Source organism: Triplophysa rosa, linkage group LG8 (genome assembly GCF_024868665.1).
Source record: "Triplophysa rosa linkage group LG8, Trosa_1v2, whole genome shotgun sequence".
Lineage (NCBI taxonomy): Eukaryota > Metazoa > Chordata > Actinopteri > Cypriniformes > Nemacheilidae > Triplophysa > Triplophysa rosa.
Window position 1 is genome coordinate 18,861,392 of NC_079897.1, and position 19,671 is coordinate 18,881,062.

A 19,671-nucleotide genomic window follows, 5' to 3' on the forward strand; every position below is an offset into this window, starting at 1 on the left:
ACGTCGTGGCGTCATTTCCGTCAAGGAAGGTCAAACATGTCCCCAAGAAAAACAGCGACGTTGAAGTCCATTTGCGTTTTGTTACGTACTTGTAGATACTAAATGTATAACTATTAGATTTCACAAGAACGCGTGGCGGATTATTTTATATTTATTTTTTCATATTTAATGTGGGTCTGATTTAATATATAGGTATATAAGTCAGCATCGCTGCTCAGCTCTATGCATTGATGCGATATGGCATTTTAATTAAACGCAATATTACAGTAGTGATTTATGCAGACGGCAGGTAGACTGTAAAAGAAGAAATACATAATCGTAAAAATCTTCCTAATCCACGCGATGTCGCCAGAGAGATTTGGACATGTTTGCTTTAGATCAGGTCATTGTACAGCTGTTGATTTCCGGCTGATGAGGTCTTAGTACACGTCTACATACATGCAGTAGCGTAGTCTGCAGCGCAGAAATCAACTAAGATACACTATAAACCTAAAATTGGATTAAGGGCATACAATTATCGATAACTCCAGTTTGAATTAAATCGGTGTTGGGTTTTTGTTTAAACTGCAATCAGATGGGGGAGGTGAGGAAGCTCCAAAAGAAGTTAAGGCAAATTGAGAACTTGGAGATCAAAGTTTCTCTTACTCCGGAGGAAAAAATAAAGGTACAGAATTACGATACTATTCTCTCTCTCTTATGCCCATTGGACAAATCTCAAATATCGAGGACAGATAAAGCTGATCTCTTTGGAGTACAAGCTTGTTTCTTCAGAGCTTGGTTTATAGACTGTCATTATTGCCCAACACATAATGATCACAATTCTTCAGTGGTAATTCAGTTATAGGAAGTGCATAATTGCATGGCTGACTAATGCATTTTGCTAAACAGTCGTTCTGATATTGTCTTTTATGATTAGGTTTTGTTATACCATACAATGAAGTACCACTACAAGAAATCTCCTCCTCTCGCTCTCTGTAGGTCTCGAAGAAGGCGGAGCTTCGCTCCAGATTGGCTGAGGTTCTGCTGCAGCTTTCTGGCCCCCAGCAAACTGAAGGCATTGTGGGAAAAGAGGAGGATAAAATGAAAAGACAAGTGTAAGAATGAGCAACTAGGTAGGGAGGGAGCCAGGCACAGGATTTAACTGTAGCTTTCTGCCTGTAACTTGTCTTCCACTAGTCTTAGTCCTTTGGTGTCTAGCCAGTATTGATTCATCATGTTTCTTTAAAAAGTTAATTCTTAAACTGCCACAGCCATGCTTTCATTCTCACAGATTATTGTTTAATATATACCTGTTACCGCAGCGCTATAAATAAGACAAGTGTGTGATTAACGCCTGTAGGCTGTGAATTATACACAGGTTTTTGCACTAAGGATTTTTTGGTTGATGTGTTTATTTTTTTGTGATAGGGAGGAGGTAACAGAGCAACATGTCGCTCAAAGTCCTGCACTAAAGATAGCACGAGAGAAGAGACGAAAGAATGAAGAAAAGGATGGAAGTAAAACAGATGGCGCAGAGGAAACACATGCTCCTCCAGTCGGTCCCAGTGAAGAAGAACAAGAAGGTCAAATTAGTGCACTAATCACAAACACAATTACGGTTATATACCCAGATGTTGGTGACAAGCCTGCGTGTTTCTCACAGGAAGCACTGCCTTTTGTGAGCATATAAGATGGTTAATGTATCTCTTTTTACCGTAGAGAAAAAACCCCCACATTTGATCATTTATTTTAAATAACGTATGTTTGTTTGTCTTCATGTGTCACAGATGCTGAGTTCAGATCTCTCAGACAAACTTGGGAAAAAGCCAAGTTTCGTCTTCGATTTCTAGAGGGTCACAGTGACATCATCACCTGTGTACTCTCTGTTGACAACCTTGTCATTTCAGGCAGGTATTGGAAAGTATTTTACTGTACTCTTTACAATATAAAGTGCATTTTGCTGTATTAGAGGATCTAATTCTATTTTTTATGTTGTGAATTTTTTTTTAAATGAACTTATCATAAGAAGTAGCTATTTTTAAACAGATTACATTTATTTCCCCCACCTTCTTAAAAAGGTGATTTTTGGCTTTTAAACAAATTTAGCAGTGTCCCACATTTTGCGCACAAAATAAGATACTTTTATCACTGACTTTAAATTAACGTTTGGTGCTAAATAAGCTGGTCTAATAGCTTAATTTAAGCTAAAACAAGTAAAAGGCAACCCTGTAATCTTACCCGTTCTAGAGTTCTTTAGTATTTAGTTAAATAATTGATGTTTCTTTTTTATTAGATATATATGTTAATATATATAAAAATGTAATTTTTATGTCAAACGTTATTTTATTTTTTTGTCACATGGTTTTAAAGTGTATTCATTTATTTACCAATTTTATTAGGTTGCAGCAAACCCCACATAAATGATTTAACCTTGTGACAATTTTTTTAATAACGTTTTATGTTAAATTATATATATATATATATATATATAGATAGATAGATAGATAGATAGATAGATAGATAGATAGATAGATAGATAGATAGATAGATAGATAGATGTAGATATATAGATATAGATCAAATAAATAAAGATAAAACGAAATGTATGATTAACTCGACCCAATGAGGTTGACAGTCAACAGTTTCTGAAGGTTAAGCATCATTTTTCAGGCCCTATTTCGCACCTAATTTGTGGAAAGGGACAGAAAAGTAAACAATTTATGACACTAACTGACTGTGAAATTGTTGATGTATCCTGTAACGCTTCTTGTCACCTCTCACTTTTTAAAATCTTTTCTTTCTTTTCTCCTCCTTATTCTACCAATTTAAGTCGTGATACGACGGTTAAAGTGTGGCATGTTCCCACGGCAACAGAACAGCGGAATTTGGGAGGTCACAGCGGTGGAGTCACCTGTCTCAATGCACCACCTCCAGAGTACTGCAGGAGATTGGGTATGCACACACACATACTCCCCCTCTCTGTCGGTCTCTCAAGGCCCCTAAGTGCTGGAAAGTAGAGAATAATTGATCCTGTTGATGGGGACAGTCGGTAGATACAGATGTACCCACAACTCCTCACTCATCTTTTATACACTCTCCTCTCCCACGTCTTTTGTTCTGTGTACCGATTCCCTCCTTCCCATCTGTCCCTTTTGCTCTCCATCACTCCCTGTCTTGCTGTCTTTGACAGTGCATTTGTTTCTCATGCTTTTTGTCCTTCTTTTTTCATTTTTCCCATGTCCTTCAATCACTCTTTTCTTTTTCAGTCCATTTTTTGATTGTCTTGCCCTCTTTTCATGCAGCACATGAACTCGACTTGCCTGACAAGGAAAGATTTGTTTTAAGTGGTTCCACGGACTGTTGTGTGAAAATATGGGCTTTGAGTTCAGGTGAGTCAAATGCATCCACAAACTTTGTGGCCTCAGCAAACATAGAGCCCTCAACTTTCTATTGCCATAGGGTAACAAACTCATTATCTTAAAGGGATAGTTCATCCATAAATGAAAATTCTGTCATCATTTACTCACGCTCATGTAATTTCATACCTGTATAAATTACTTTGTTCCGATGAACACAAAGAAAGATATTTGGAAGAATGTTAGTAATTTTCAGTTCCGGGACATCATTGACTACTATAGTAGGAAGATTAAATGGTAGTCAAAGGTGCTCGAGAACTCTGTTTTCCTAAATTCTTCAAAATATCTCATGTGTGTTCCTACTATGGCAGTGGATGATGTCCCAGAACTGAAAATGGCTAACATTCTTCCAAATATATTTCTCTGTGTTCATTGGAACAAATACATTTATACAGGTTTGAAACAACCTGAGGGTGAGTAAATGATGACAGATTTTTGGATGAACTATCCCTTTAACTTTGCAAGCACAGATGGCAATAAAATGATTCATATTGAAAGCATGACTATACAAAGTTTTTTTTATAGTCACAGAACAACCAACTACACAACGCAATTTTTTTCTGATATTGTAAAACCATGTGGACTGCCCTAGCATTTTTTTGTTGACAGGTAAACAGTTTTATGTACAAAACGGAATGATTTAAGTGTGGATTTGTTGATGATTTGTTTGACTGTGTATATATTCTAGAAACAAATGGATGGAAAGATATTGATGCAATGGAGCCACTGTGGAAAATGTTTTTAATCCTTTTTATTTTATTTTTTATTTTATTTCTCAAAGTTTATTTTTGATACTAGTAAAAAGGTACATTTCATTCAAAATAAAACATATATTTCAAAATTGCATATTTAAACATTTGTGCAATAGAGGGTTAAATAAGCTCATGGCAAAAATACTAATCTAATAAATGTAGCGATTCAAGATGATTAAGGAAAACCTTTAAACTGTATTGTAATACTTGTTGAATTGCAATAATAGTTATTGCAAACTGATTTGAATGTTATTAGTAATAGAAGTGTTGCAGGCTGGAGAGTGTGCTGTAGATGTCCTGCTGTGACAGTCGCAGTGTGTTAAATGACTCAGTCAAGTCACTATGTGAATCTGAAGAAAGAGAGAGTACTCACTGTTCTGCTTCTGACTGTTGTTGTGCTTGGTGTTTATGTCTGTTTTGTGTTTCTTGCAGGTCAGTGTGTTAAGTCCATTTACACGTTCAATGCGGTTACAAGTCTCTGCTTCATTCCTGAAAGACAAGGCTTCATTGTCACTGGTTCAGGTAGGCAGATGCTCACACAACACAGCATGTCTGTGTGCTGTGTGTTTTGTTGTGTTGACCATGCCTTGCATCAGTCAGGAGATATCAGATGTGTCTGAGGCTCAGATTTATCGATCTCGCTCTAGATGCTGGGAAGCTGCAGGTGTGGAGCTGGACCTCACAGGAGAGCTGTCAATCAGTGAACGCACACCTGGACTCAGTCACCACACTCCAGGTGGGCGAGCGCCATGGCAACAGAACTACGCTGCCATCTGGAACTTTCTCAGTCTGCCCTTTACATCAGCATATGTTAAGAAAAGAAGCTGAAGTGTTGCCTGAAGAGAGATCCCATAAGAGTCCGCGTGCACTCCAGGCGATCTTTAAACACGGTTCTAAAGTTCACAGAGATGCACAAGCCTGTAAAGGGCAACATTTTTACTCCTGCGGTCTCAGGCTTTTTTTAGTGAGTGATTAATTGGCATAAGGACTGTGTATTGTGCTTTTAATAGTATATGAAATTCAATTGGACCGAACAATACAAAGAAAGTCAATATATACAGACTGAAATCCCCATTGGGATCGGTGTAGTCTTTTCTTATTTAATCATATTTTTTGTGCGAGGAGAAAAAAAAAGTGCAATATATCATATAGTACATTGTAAGGTGAAATAAGAGGTGAAGATATGAAATAGGATACTGGAGCATCAAACAGAAGAGAATCTTGTCTCATATTTAATTCAGTTAGTTGGCACAAGTTGCCATGGAAACGCAGTGGCATTTACACTCAGTTCTTTGCAGTCCCATGGTCCTCTGCTGTTCAGCGGCTCCGCCGAGGGACGTGTGTGTGTGTGGGGGCTGAGCAATGAAGGGCCGGAGCCCCTCCGCAGGTTGCACCTCTGGGAGCCAGAAGTCACGGGGTGTGGTGGAGGTGATGGGCTGAACGGGAGGCTGTTTCTGAGCCCCCGCGGGGACCGCGTGTTTCTCACATGTGGGAAGGCGAGCATACGAATCCTTAACTGGAGGACAGGTAATATATATGTGGCTGTGTCAACATGATTCAGTGATCTGCCATCAACCAATCTTTATATTATATATTAATTCAATTATATTCAGTTGAGTTTATTTCTATTGTGCTTTTCACAGTTCTGCATTGAGGCAAAGCAGCTTTACATACATATAAATAGCGGAAACAGAAGTAAAGATACAGTATATGATTATGAAAAAATATAAAACTATATAGATAATAATATATGTAAATTTTTCTCAATACAATGTAAGCACATTGATTATATATAATATAGTATATAATATAATACATTTTCATATAAGACTATATTTCTATATCAGGTAGGTTTTATTGGTAGTAATTATATAAAATCATCCTAAATGATGTAAAGAACATTTTGAAAATATAACCTTGATATCTTTAATATTGGACTGAGTAAGGCCATGTCAGAGTTTGAAATCCTAGTGAAATTAATGCTTGAAATCAAACTTTGATGCGTCTTGTCTCATAATTAGATTATGAGACTTAAGCCTAGATTTCACAGACTGGGTGACATTTTAATAAAATGTATAGTAATTAAGTAGAAACGTTGCATTTCAAAATAACTAATGGCAAGAAAAGGTTGTTCTGCTGAATTAGGGAGATGGCTTCTTACGGATATGTTGAATTCTATAGCGATAAATATTTCAACCATCCCAGCGGACCTTCATTTGTTCTTTTACTCGGGGCTATTTAACAGATTTATTAATGGAATACATCTTGACTGAGTCTATTCGCTCAGAGCTGCTAATATCATCTGTGCTGAAATCCCAGCGGCTCAGAGAACACAGGCAGGAGAGGGTCTGTTCGCTGCAGGGCAGTGGAAGACATAAAAACATCCGGAACATTCTCATTTTAATCCTGTTTTCTCACAGGAGAGTTGTGCTGAAGGCTATTATATCAAAAAACCTGTAAACAATTACATAGATAAATCAGTTTTACTGGTAGGAACGTACTACATGAAGTGATGTTCTAATCGAGAACGCTGAGCTTGATAATGATGCCAGTTCATCAAAACGCTTTAAAAGAAGTAATGAGCTTCATACAGACAGAAAAACATTTGTATTAACCACACAAAATACACAGCAGTGTCGACAGTTAATGACAGGGCAGAAAAGGGTGCAAATTAAGACAAATTTAGTTACGTTGCTCTTTGTTTACAGTACACCGTTGTACACATTTGTACATTTACATTTAGTCAGACGCTTTTATCCAGAGAGTTCAGGGAGCAATAAGCTCAGTGTTTTCAGTATGAATTAATCGTGTGTGTAAGCTTTGTGTGTAAAATGGTTGTGCAGTTGTGTTTCAGTGGAGGAATGTTGATGTGTGTTTGTTCTCTCCTATCATTCGCAGGCGTAGTGACCCGGTTAACCAATCACAGCAGCACTGCGGGTGTCACAGATTACATCAGTCAAATTCCGGGTCTTTTGATTGGTTCTTGCTTTGACCTCGCCACCGGAGAAAGCACAATTAACTGTAAGTGACTGATGTCACATTTTTAACACCACTTAAAATGCAAAACCTTGAGACAGATTTAACAGTATAATCACCCCCTCCCATCTCTCTCTCTTTCTTTCAGTGTTTTCAGTTCCCCAGTGCAAGTACCTGGTTTCACTCACCTCTTCAAGTCTTCCCAGAATTCTTTGTTTTGCTGCCTGGCTGACAGCGAGCGGGGACCATCGGTGGGTCACAGGGGGTCGTGACCTCATCGTTTGGGAGCAGCTTCCAGGAAATTTCAAAAAGAGGTTTGTCTAACTTTTGTTAAAATTCATTGTCCAGTACAATCCCTCTATCTCAAGTCCAATCCAGTTGCACTGATTTTGATTCCTATGCAATAAATTTTTCTATTAAAAAAGCAAAGCTTGAATGCACTGCAGGTTGCTTTAGATTTAGATGCATAAATGTAACCAACATAGCTCAGCTCCCCCATTCTGCTCATTTCTTGACCCCACATACTCTTCTTTTTATTATGTATTATGTACATTACATATATATCAGTTCACTAACATGGGCAGACAGACTTCTGGACCTCTATTACTTATATAAGACCCTCCAAACCTCTGCTCAACGTTTCATCGTTTTCATTCAGAATATCAATATGTACATCTGTAATGAGTTCGCAGCTGGAATGGAGTTTCTTTGGGATGTCTATTAACAAAAAGTCTACAGGAACGCTCCAGGCACAGTTAAATTGACAATGAGAACTGTAGCTCGCTTCTACCGCTGGATGCTGAGCCAATAATGACTTTTGTGCAAAAATATAGATTTTTTGTAGTAACTCTATTTCTGTATGAAAAGCTAACCTTGGTCCCTCACCGGTGGGTCGTGACATAAAAAATTGGGCCGCAGGTCTGCTGTAGTAGTGGGTCGACAGCGGGGGAAAAACAATGCAAAATGCAATTAATAAAATGCAACTAACCATACAATTTATGCGTAGTTAGGGTGGCAAGACGATCAACTTTCCAAAGCAGGCAGACAGTATTTTCCATTCTTCTGTTGTTTTTCAAAGTCTGTGTGTCAAACTCTACAGTATTGTGGCACAAGTTTAATGAAACGACAAACTATAGATGGTAAAAGAATCAATCCAAACTTGATTAAATATGGGTTCACTTCCAGCGAAGATAAACATGGTTTGTGCGGACACAGTGTTTTTGTGCTAAGAATTTTTGACTGCTGAGAGCATGAAAACAACTCAATTTGAAGACATTTTTCATATTTAGCTATTTCCTAAATCATATTTATATAAAATGCTGTTTAGTGTGGGTTATTGTGGCATTAAGTGTTTGTTTCTAAAGACATTTTTGTTTACGTGTTCCTGTAGCTTAGGTGGAAGCCATGACAATGCTAGCAACACCAATATCAGGGGTTCTTATCCAGGATCACAAACTGATCAAATATATGAGTTTGAATCCACTGCTGGATAAAAGCATCAGTCAAATGCATAAAACAGATATGTAACCATAGACTTGAAAGTTTCTTTTAACTTCACCCTTAATGATTGTGCTGCTTTATGGAAGAAGCCGTTTGTATGATGAAACAAGTCATTCAGAAGTCATTGTCAGCAAAGCTGCTTTGCTTTTGCTTCGGGGCGTGTTAAACATCAATCTGTCCTTGTAAACAGCCTGACCCAAGTGCCCTCTGCTAACAGTTTTCTGTTGTTTTGTCTCTAGAGGCGATGTCGCAGTGAGACGAGACAGACGATTGGAATATTCTCTTTTGGATTCTGACAGGGACTCGGAGGGCGACAGAAGCGACGGTAAGAGAAAACCAAAGACAACAGTGCTAAATAATACAGTGTAAATTACGTACCTGTACGAAGAAATCAAAACAGCCAATGATCGAGCAGTGAGAAACTTGATTTCCCAGTGTACTACTCATGCAGTATGTGTTCCCACTGCCACGAAAACAGAAATCTTATGGGGTTTTTAAAGGGATAGTTCACCCCAAAATGAAAATTCTGTCATCATTTACTCACCCTCAGATTGTTCCAAACCTGTTTAAATTTCTTTGTTTTGCTGAACACGAAGGAAGATATTTGTAGCAATGTCAATAACCAAACAGATCTAATCCCCCATTGACTCAGTCAGTAAATGGGGGATGAGATCTGTTTGGTTACTGACATTCTTCCAAATATCTTCCTTTGTGCTTAGCAGAACAAGAAATATATACAGGTCTGGAACAATCTGAGGGTGAGTAAATGATGACAGAATTTTCATTGTTGGATGAACTATCCCTTTAAAGTGTCAATGTCCAGATCTAGAAAAATGATGGAAATACATAAAATATTAGTTTTGACAGTTTCTATAGAGAATGTTTTTCCTGCTCTAAAATATTCCATAGGATAGAAATGGCTTAGAAAGCTCTTAAAAATGATTTTTGGAAGTCCTCATGCAGTTCTTAAAAATGAACAAGAAAATCATGACTTCATCATGACAATCATGAATTCATTGGTCAAAAATTGTAGGGAACCTGTGCAATTCACTCCAGTTAAAATATACCAACTTCTCTTTTTCAATAGATGATGATGAAGACTTCATGCCCCAGGGTGCACCTGAAACCGTGGAACCTGAAAGTTCTCCGTGGCTGCGTTGCGTTCTTCAGTGAGAAAAAGAGGAGGTGTGGATGACAAACAGAGAGAGACAATAGGAAGGTCGAAGGAGGGCTGCAAAGGAAGAAAAATAAGAGGAAAGGTCAAGGGACGATGATGGAGTGCAAGAAATAAAACGTGAGAACTCAAGTGGAACAGATTGAGCGTGAAGAAACAGAAGGAGAGAAAGAAGCAACAGACTGTTTTCTATGTAAACGTTGATTCAATAAAACGGACCACGTTATATCTGTGCGTGTGCGAGTATTTATCTTTGCTGGCGTTTCCGTCTATAAATATCCATGGCGTTGTTCATCACTCTGAGGCTCCACATTAATGTGTATTGATTTCCTGTCCCTGCGTCCCTAAAACAAACAAATACTTTTTCTTTACTTCAACCGGTTATCAGAATATAGTATGTCATTTCTGTCTAGCTATTTTTGCCTTTGAAATGTATTCATTTTCTTCTCGCTGTCTAATTAATTTGAACCAGTTAAGAAATATAATTAGTATTTCAATCTTTCCGCCAATCCCCTCTTGCACCCTCCCCCCTCTCTCTCTCTCTCTCTCTCTCTCCTGCACTCTGTTTCTCGCTCGCACAATTTCTACATGTCTCTGTCGCTACGGCAACCAATGCTTTTCCCCACTTCCAGGCTTTCTCCCTCTCTCCCACTCCCATCTTCAGGGGCTTGAGGTAAGCATGTGAAGTGTTCTCTCTGTTCTTGAGTATGTGAATCTGCGTGTTTTTAAGTACGAGTGTTGCCTGGAAGTGTGTAGCGTTTTCATACAACTAAATTTGGATACACCTATTCTCTTTCGCTTGAGGATGTTGATTGAGACTGAAAATGTATCCACAGGTGTGTGTTTTTCTGTAGATCTTGTATCACGGCGTATAATTTTGTATTGTTATGATTAATGAATGCGTGGTTTATCCGAGTCAGAGAGTGTGTGTATGTGGGTGTTACTGTTTAATGTGCATCCGAGTTGTTACTGTGAGCGCAGCAACAAGCGCGAGTGTGTTTGTGTTGTACGTATGCCTGTGTGTGTTTATGCTGTTCTGAGCCAGCAGGGTATTTCTCCACTACAGCCATCTGTTTGAATCATTTAGTCGGTGTCAGGACCGAGCCCTCCGCCTCTCAATCACTCCTTCTCTTCTTTTTCCCTCTTTTTGTCATTGTTATTTAAGAGATGATTGGAACAGCAAAGACTCAGTGAAAAACCAGAAGCGATGGAGCGATGGTAAGTAAATGAGAGAGCGTTAAACATACGGATGCACTTGACTGTTTTGGTTGTACTCAGATCTGGCCTGATGTCCTGCAGCTCAATGAGTTGCATCAGCTTCTGCTCAAGTCTCTCCATCTTTCCGCACCTCTCAGCTGTGCGTTCTTTATGCATATCTAGCTTTTTCTTTTCAATCCCACCTTCCGTCTTTCCGTTGCTTTGTATGTCCTTCCCCCAGCTCCATCTCTCCCCACATTGGATTCATTCCCCTTTGGAGCTTCCTGCTGGTCCCTGTCATTTTTTGCACTGCCACCAGTGACACGAATGACAGGAAGTGGGAGGAGCTCGGAGAGATGCAGATGCCCGTTACAGCGCAGGCCACCACCACTCAGCTCTGGGCGGTGGTCTGGGGTCCCACGCAACCGCTGGAGGATGAAACGCATCACTTCCTGTCCAGCCTGGAGACCGAGAGCCTGAAGATGACCACGTCCGAGGACTTGTCACATCATCGGGGCCAGCCTGCCAATCAGACCCAACAGCCAACGACAGGAGAGGAGGAGAGAAAAGATACAGGGGAGCAGGAGACCCAAGAAGGTTTGTATGGCTGGTTTCTTGTCTGAAAGCGAAATTGCCAGCAGACGCCGGGCTCGTGCTGTTTCTTCATGGCAGTAAATTTGCGCTTGAGGAGAGTGTAGATTTCTCTCCCATTGAGCAAGAGGCAGGCATCAATCCGATCAATACAACTTTACCTGATTATGACACTGTGCCCCCACACGCTTCGCCCCCATGTTTTCTCTCTCCTCTCCTACTCCTTATTGCTTTCTTACTCCTTAATGCTCTTACACATGCCGTGTTTTTTTTGCACTTCTTTGTCTCTCTGCTTTCATTTCTTTTTATTGCTCTTTGTTGTGTACCATTCAGAATAAATTGGATATTGCCATTTGAATTCCAGTTCATTTCCTGAATTTGAATTGAGGTAGCAACAGAACGCAAAAAGTACAGTTGTAACGAAAAGAAATTCCACTCTTAAAAATGAAGTCACTATACAAGATGTGAAAGTTTAAGGATACATAAAGAACCGTTAACATCTGCAGAACTTTTCTGTTTGACAAAATGTTGTTGAAATTATTAAAAGGTAAAGACTGAAAGATTCTTTGGGAACCACATTTTGTTCTTTTATGACATTGTTGTGAAGAACCTTGTGTAGCACCTTTATTTTTAAGAGTATATAATTAAATGTTTTCATACAAAAGGTGGAAATACAGGTAGCAAAGAATGATTGTTAGAATGATCTAATTTACCCCAAAGTCTTTTTTTTGTTAAAAATGAGCAACATGAAGACATTTCTTGTACTGAAATCCTCTCTTTAAAAAGGTGCTAAACACAGCCATGATATAGATAGAAGAACCATTTTTGGTTTTCCAAAGAACTTTTCAAAAACATTTCTTCTTATAGACTATATAACTTTTTCTACGCACTACAAAGAACTTTTTGTGCAACAGAAAGGTTCTGTCCTTGGTAAAGGTTCTTATTGGAACCATACAGCCAGACATTTAAGGAATCTTTCTTTTTACACTGAACATAAGAAAAACCCTTTCCCAAAGAACATTTTACTCAAACGTTCTTATAAGAACCATGTCTTACTTTTTTATAACCTAAACAGCCCTTTTCCACAACCTTGTGTGAAACAGAAAGGTTCTTTGGATGTTAACGGTTCTTTATGGAACCATTCAGCCAAAGGTGTTTCTACTATGACATTGTGAAGCACCTTAATTTAAAGAGTGTAAGAGAGTAATGAAATGCCTCTAGTTGTGTCCCAAATGACACATTACTATGCACTTTAACTATGCACTCAACCATCTAGTGTATCGTCCCACTTAACAGTTTTATACTGACCGGATGTAGGTTATATGCAGTTTCCCAGACGAGGGCAAATGACGTCAATCGAACAACACAATGTGTATCAATAAAATCAATTTGTCCATTGTACATTGTACATTTAATGTCATTTCCATCTGTTTTGTCCAGCATGACTTCAGTCATCATCCAATTTAAGCGTAATCACTCCACAGGAGAACTTTGTTCGAGCAGCGTCTGGTAGCCCGTCTCTCTTCCGCCACGCAAGCGAAACTGCGACCATTAAGTGCGTGAAGTGTCCAGAGTTGCACACTTCATATTTTAGGTTGAATGAGTGCATCATCCTCCGGGCACTTAAAGGAGAAGTTCACTTCAAAATTTGCCCCCATTGACTTTCCATAGTAGGAAAAAAGATTACTGTGGAAAGTGAATGGGGGCAAGTTTTGAAGTGAACTGCTCCTTTAAAGTTCACTTATTTTGAGAAATTTCAACGTGAACGCACTACTCACACTATTTATACTACAAAAGAGCGTAAAATAGTGCACACTAGTGTGATTTGGGACTCTCCTTCTGTTGTGTGGCTGTGTTGAATGTAAATCGCAATTTAGTCAATTCCTCTCCCTGTCATTGTAATTGAAATATCGTGTGGGCGTGGCCCCCACAAACGGATCCAATTTTTAACACTTTCATTTGAACTCCGCTTTTCCTGTGTCTTTACACTTTGTTTCAGTGGACCCACAGTTTTACGTGACTGTGACGATTTCATCTCTGCTGATTCTCTCTGCTGTCATCATCTCTGCTAAACTCTGGTGAGACATTTACGACACTTCTGCGCTTTCACATTTCTTTGATACATCCCCTGAGACCGCCCGCTCGTGTGCGTGTTTATGAGTTAATATACAATCGGTGTGTCATAATAACAAAGTTCACGCAACAGATTTCAAGCGTTGGTTCTGCTGTTCCCCACGGAACTGTTCGAAATGTCATCTGTAGATATTCTTACTCTGCAGACGCTAACTACGTGGACACCTTACAGTGTTTTATTGTGCGGGTTTAATTAGAAATGTTGCCTAGAGCGTTGTGAGCCATCAGGCGCAAGACTGCATTTTCACTCGCTTGGACGGCTGCGTTCGATCGAACGGATGATCATTAAAATGATGAAGAGGTCCACATCATCCTGAGAGTAACTATAAACAGGAAGATGACAGATTATGAGTCTGATTTATTCGTACCTTTGGTTTATGCTAGAATTTTACCTGCGACCAAGTTTCGTTCTGCTCGAACGTGTCGACCAATCGCGAGCTTTCCTTTTGATGCGGCAAAGCAACAATGCAGGTACCACAAATCAGACATTATGGCAGAGTTTGTGAGCTTATTTGTAAGACAGATACAGAGTTTTAAAACCGTCACATTGCGAATTCTTGGCGGGTTGAATGTTAATGCGAGCCTGCCGCTCAAGTTGAAAATCAGATCGTCTTTCGTCTGACTGAGCTGAGGGCAATTTATTGCACGTACAAGCATGCTACATCTACGCAATTAATCTCTGTTTGGCGTACGCTTGCCGCGACACCTTCCCGCTCATTTAACAACCCCCAGCCCACCTCCCATCATTCAATCAATGCAGACAGAGGCGGAGTGAACTCACTCCTGACTGAGTGTAGATAAGTGTGTGGGGTATTAATATGACATGACTGACTCTGTTTGGCTCCACGTCACCACACTGTGGACCTCACGCTGTGTACCCGACACTCCGTCGTCCTAATGGTTTCCTGGACAAATGTCATTTTAATCGTATTTTTTTGGCATCTCTCTCTCGCGCTCATTTCTCCTTTATTTCACCCTTTCTGTTTTAAGCTCAGGGCAGTCTATTAAATTAATCCACTGAGTGAATAAACTTCCTGTCAATGTCATTCAAGTGTTTGGCGTCTTTCTCTCTGTTCTGCTTAATCGCCTCTTTCATGCCTGTCGTACTTTCTTCAGCTTCGGTATTCTTTCGCTGACTGTAGTCTTATCTCTCTTTTTCATTCAGTTATGACCGGAGCCTCTCTCATCGTCCTCCTCCTCTCTCTCTCGCCATCCCTCGCGCCATAGCTCAGGAGGACAGCAGGCAGACACTGCACAGCACTCCATCCTTCCCCGACAGAGAGAGGTAGTGTGTGTATGTCTGTAAGACTGTGAGACAGAGAAGGGGGCCAAGACTGGTTAAAGTACTTGTGTGTTGTCCTGGTAAACCCTACAGTGATAGTACAGAAGATTGACCTTGTGGGGACATCTTTTGTTCCTTATGAGGACAACCGCGTATACAATTAAATGATGTTGAAAATGTAAAATTGAAGAGAAGTTTTCTGTGATGTTAAGTTTATATGTAGGTTGAGGGGACAGAATACACAGTTGTACAGTTTAGAAATCATTACACCAATGGAAAGTCCCCATAAAACATGGAAACTCAATATGTGTGATGTGTTTGTGTTGGGGCTGTGCAATTAATCGTATTTTTTTCAGTGATTGCCAAAACAAAGTAATCAAAGATGAAACAATTATTGTGCTGCATTCTGTTTTGCAAAAATCCACAGCGGTGCAGCTTTTTTACAATTATTTTTTATCTTTTTTATTGAATTCAAGTTAAAAAAGACATGTTATTTATTAAAATTTTCATGTTATATTTAATGTTTTCAAGTCACTAGGTAATCATGTTAAATAACGGTGAACTAAATAGTGGTCAAAATAACCGTGATATGATTTTTGTCATAATTGAGCAGCCCTAATGTGTGTGTGTGTGTGTGTGCGTGTGTGTGTGCGTGTGTGTGTGTGTGTGTGTGTGTGAGAGAGAAAGAGAGAGAAAGAGAGAGAGAGCGTGCTAAGGGAACACTGCATGTATGAGTTAAAGAAAAAACAAATATAAGAAGTTGAAAAAAATATATTGATTAAAGATACTACATTTCCCTAATGTGTACTTCCGCAGATATGCATGTGTGTGCGTGCTGTGAACCTGAACAAATTCTGCATCAAAAATGTTAAATAGAAAATCCTAACACATTTACATTTATGCACTTGGCTGACTCTGTTATCCAAAGCGATTTACAGTGCATGCAGGCTTTGCATTTGATCATGAAGGCTAATTTGCATTTGCATTTGATACATGAAAGCTCAAATGGTAGTGATAGAAAAAAACCTGACTGAATGACATTGTATAATTTACACATTGGGATTTCATAAAACCCATTTGTTCAGAAGAAAATATGTGGCCTTTCAGTATGTAAGGGATAATGTACAGGCAGCCGGTTGTTATCGCAGAAATAAGCCCCGACAGTGTGATCAGGACCCGACGCGAAGAGGATTACACGGCCACTTGCCACATGAGAAAAAAACTGGACATAAAATGTAAATTTGAAATATTTTGTTAGCTCATTTTTACCGAATGCAGACCTTCAGCGAGGAAAAGCCGTTTAGTTTCAGGTTTTAAAGTAAGAAACGACGTTCAAACGTCACGAACATGCAAATTGGTTTAATCATTTGTAAATATAATGTCATATATGTTATTAAAAGACATATTTATAATAAATTTTTGTGTAATATTAAACTGCCCCTCTCAAAATGATTTGCAGCATCCGGGTTACAGGGTGTTATTGGTTTTGAGCGGGTATTATTTGAAAATAACAACCCTTGGAATGTCGCGACTGGCCAATCAGAATCAAGCATTGAAATGAGCCGTGTACTAAGAGTTCATAACTACACATTAATTCTACAAGAAACAGAAACATGATTACAGTAGTTTTACATGAAGTATAATGACACAACATGGCATGTACTGTATGTGCCATAATGTGAACTAAATTGACTGATCATATTTCAAATAATTTTGTGTATGGCACAAAGAGAAACTGTTGAAAAAATAATCACACAACATGTGTGAATATTTCAACAGGAGAAAGAGAGAGAAAGAAAGCAAAAGAGAGCATGCCATCCATGAAATCATTCCTCTTCCACCCGCTCTGTGAATTTCAGTTAATCTCACACTCGATAATAGACTGAAAGTCATGTTAATTTAATCTGCCGTCTCTTTCTTCATCTCTTTACCCCACGCTGCAGGATACCAGTGGTCAATCTTTGAAGAGCCGACTGTTCCGAGCACGATAATCATTTCCTGCGGGTATATCACAGACTTTGGTGTGAACACATCTGAATGTACGTACATACGATGTATATACACGCATATGGATTTCCAGATTGATGCAACTCTTTGGACGCTCTGATGAAGACATTGGGTACATAACTGAAAACTATGAGAGAGTTTGTGTTTCGACATTTGCTGGTGTACTTCTTTCTTCCACTGCTGTTTGTATAGTATTACGTTACTGAGCTTTCAGCGCAGCCATTTACAAGGGCTCGGGGAGCGCTACTCAACCATGAACACAATCATTAGCTTCTGATCTTCGAATAAGCTGTGATGTATTTGGTCATTCATTTAGTATCCAGCGTGACATGCTCGCAGTAGCCTTTCTCATGCATACAAAGACCCAAAGGTCACATTCATTCGCCTAGCTCTGCGTTTATCGCACTGTGTGTATCATTTCTTTTGACCAAGCGCCTGCCATTATTTTGACGAGTTAAATATAGTTCACATGCTCTGTTTTGTTTAATACGGCTTTGCGTCACATGGCAACGACGGACGGCGTTGACGTCAACCGATAGAATCAGATCTCTGGAAGGACCTCTGCTGTGTTAACTTATAATTTACACTGATGATCAGTGGTTTTTGTAATTATGGTTACTGTTTTACTTTTTTTAATTACTTTACTTTTTTTTATTACTGTCGAGGTGTTCGTGAAACCTACGTAATTCTATTTAAAGTGTGTTATGCTTATCAACGTTAGTCTTCGACATTGTGGCCATATATCTCTGCCCGGTTGCGTGGAAACACAACCTTGATGGAGCATTAACAAAAGAGACTTGGAGGAGAATGTTTGGAAGAGATATTAGCAGTTTTATAACGATAAACATTATAAAGCATCTAGGAAAATAGCCGATGTGATTGATGCCACTGTCAGGGATTTTTGGAAGTTTTATGCTGTTTATGGAGAGCACACTCTTAAACATTTGTATTGAGATGAAAAGAAAGATTGCAGTTCAGATGATATAAAGCTGCAAATAAACCACCCCCAACTTAAGACAGCAACACTTTGTTTTGAATATGGCTACCTAGTCGAGCAGCATGAATCGCTTTTTGCATTTGTCATTTATTTTGATTTTTTGCTGGTTAGAAGACTTTAAGGATTCCATTTTCTTGAATGAAACTCTGCTTTAGGCTACATTTTTCTTCACAGAACTCGCCCCCGTTTGTACTTGAAAGGAAGTGAAAAATCTAAATAACAACAAATATTCCTTCACCTGGGCTGTTGGAATGATCAAAACATCGGATGTGCCATTGAAGTTTCTAGATAAGTATCTCTTTTTTAAAACATGCACAAGAAGCTACATCATGTGAAAGATGTATAGAAATGTTTTACATCCTCCATGTAGCACTGCCTTAAATGTGATTCAATGTACTATGGAAATAAAAAAGCCATCTCTGGTGTTTCAAAACAGTGAATGTGTGTCTGTGTTAAAAAAATCAATGTCAAAATATGACTTTTTAAAGCTGCACAATATAGGCTTATTTATCTCTTTTTGAAACATAAAATTACAAGTTATCTTTATGTGGGTTGAAATCCAATGACCTCAAATTGACATGTCCCATTAAACTGCACCTGACAGCACAAATTATAAATAATAATTATAAGCTTTCGGTTGTAAATTGTTGTAAGATAAGAAGACTGATTGTTTATGTTCTTGCTCAATAACTGATTTTTATTTTACCAAAAAACAGAAAAGCTTACACAGACAGGCCAGAAGAACACTCTTACGGCGCTGGTTTCAGCAAATCTTTGTCCATCCCTTGCTTTTCCGTATATTATTTGTGACCCTGGACAACAAAACCGGTATTATGGGTCCATTTTTGAGATTGAGACAATATCAATAAATTAATTAATAAATTGGACAATATCTGGCGGAGACAACAGTGTTAAACTCTTGAATCTGAGGGTGCAAAAAAATCAAAATATTGAGAAAATTTCCTGAAGTTGTTAATCAGAGGCACTGTAGCTGGCCAACCACTCACAAAAATAACGGTTTTATATATTTAGGGTAGTTTACAAAATATCTTCATGGAACATGATCTTTACTTAATATCCCAATGATTTTTGGCATAAAAGAAAAATCGATACAACGTATTTTTTGGCTTTTACTAAAAATGTTCCCATTCTACTTAAGACCGGTTTTGTGATCCAGGGTCACAGTGTGTCCAGAGATGTAAGAATGATCTGAAATGTGAAGGTGGTGCTAGGGCTGTCAAACCGATTAATCATGATTAATCGATTCAAAAAAATGTGTGTAGCATGTATGCATAAATACACAAACATACATGTAGAACTATGTGTAATATATTTATACGTAATCAAATTCTATTTAAATATAAATAATATATATTTATGTAAATATTTGTTATATTTAATTAGATTGCCATTTAGTTTGTTAACTGCTGAACTTAAGCTTTTCTTCTGTTTGATCTTAAAGTTATCGTTGTAAACACTGGGACACACATATGCAGACTTAACACATTCTCCAGACACACATACACACATGCAGTATGTAAGCTGCAAGAGTTCACAGCTTCCATCTGCTCAGAGATGTGAGACTGAGAAACAGTGAACCTCACTCTCACAGACTGAATTAACACTACTATTTATAGAGAGAGCGAGGAAAAAAAGAAGGTGAGTGT

The 19,671-nt window shown here is 38.6% G+C and overlaps 2 protein-coding genes across 7 annotated transcripts; both read left to right on the plus strand.

Annotated features, from left to right (window-relative positions):
* Window positions 1–555: 555 nt before the first annotated feature.
* Window positions 556–10,156, plus strand: si:ch211-154o6.3 (uncharacterized protein LOC563854 homolog). The gene is made up of 13 exons (XM_057340870.1): window positions 556–664; window positions 979–1,094; window positions 1,408–1,562; window positions 1,767–1,890; window positions 2,810–2,931; window positions 3,282–3,368; window positions 4,580–4,669; window positions 4,795–4,883; window positions 5,446–5,674; window positions 7,046–7,168; window positions 7,272–7,437; window positions 8,863–8,948; window positions 9,711–10,156. The coding sequence occupies exons 1-13, from the start codon at window positions 575–577 to the stop codon at window positions 9,794–9,796; spliced, it is 1,563 nt and encodes a 520-aa protein (XP_057196853.1). The 5' UTR covers window positions 556–574; the 3' UTR covers window positions 9,797–10,156.
* A 186-nt stretch (window positions 10,157–10,342) lies between these two features.
* pianp (PILR alpha associated neural protein) lies at window positions 10,343–18,438 on the plus strand. 6 transcript variants are annotated; one of them, XM_057340926.1, is made up of 6 exons: window positions 10,344–10,470; window positions 10,963–11,015; window positions 11,236–11,591; window positions 13,585–13,663; window positions 14,884–15,003; window positions 16,944–18,438. In XM_057340926.1, exons 2-6 carry the CDS (start codon window positions 11,005–11,007, stop codon window positions 16,963–16,965), a joined length of 588 nt encoding a protein of 195 aa, XP_057196909.1. In that variant the 5' UTR covers window positions 10,344–10,470; window positions 10,963–11,004; the 3' UTR covers window positions 16,966–18,438. The 6 variants fall into 6 exon arrangements, with proteins under 6 accessions (XP_057196912.1, XP_057196909.1, XP_057196911.1 ...); XM_057340924.1 differs by having other exon boundaries at window positions 10,345–10,470; window positions 11,153–11,591; XM_057340927.1 differs by lacking the exon at window positions 10,344–10,470 and adding an exon at window positions 10,526–10,633.
* The last annotated feature ends 1,233 nt before the right edge of the window (window positions 18,439–19,671 follow it).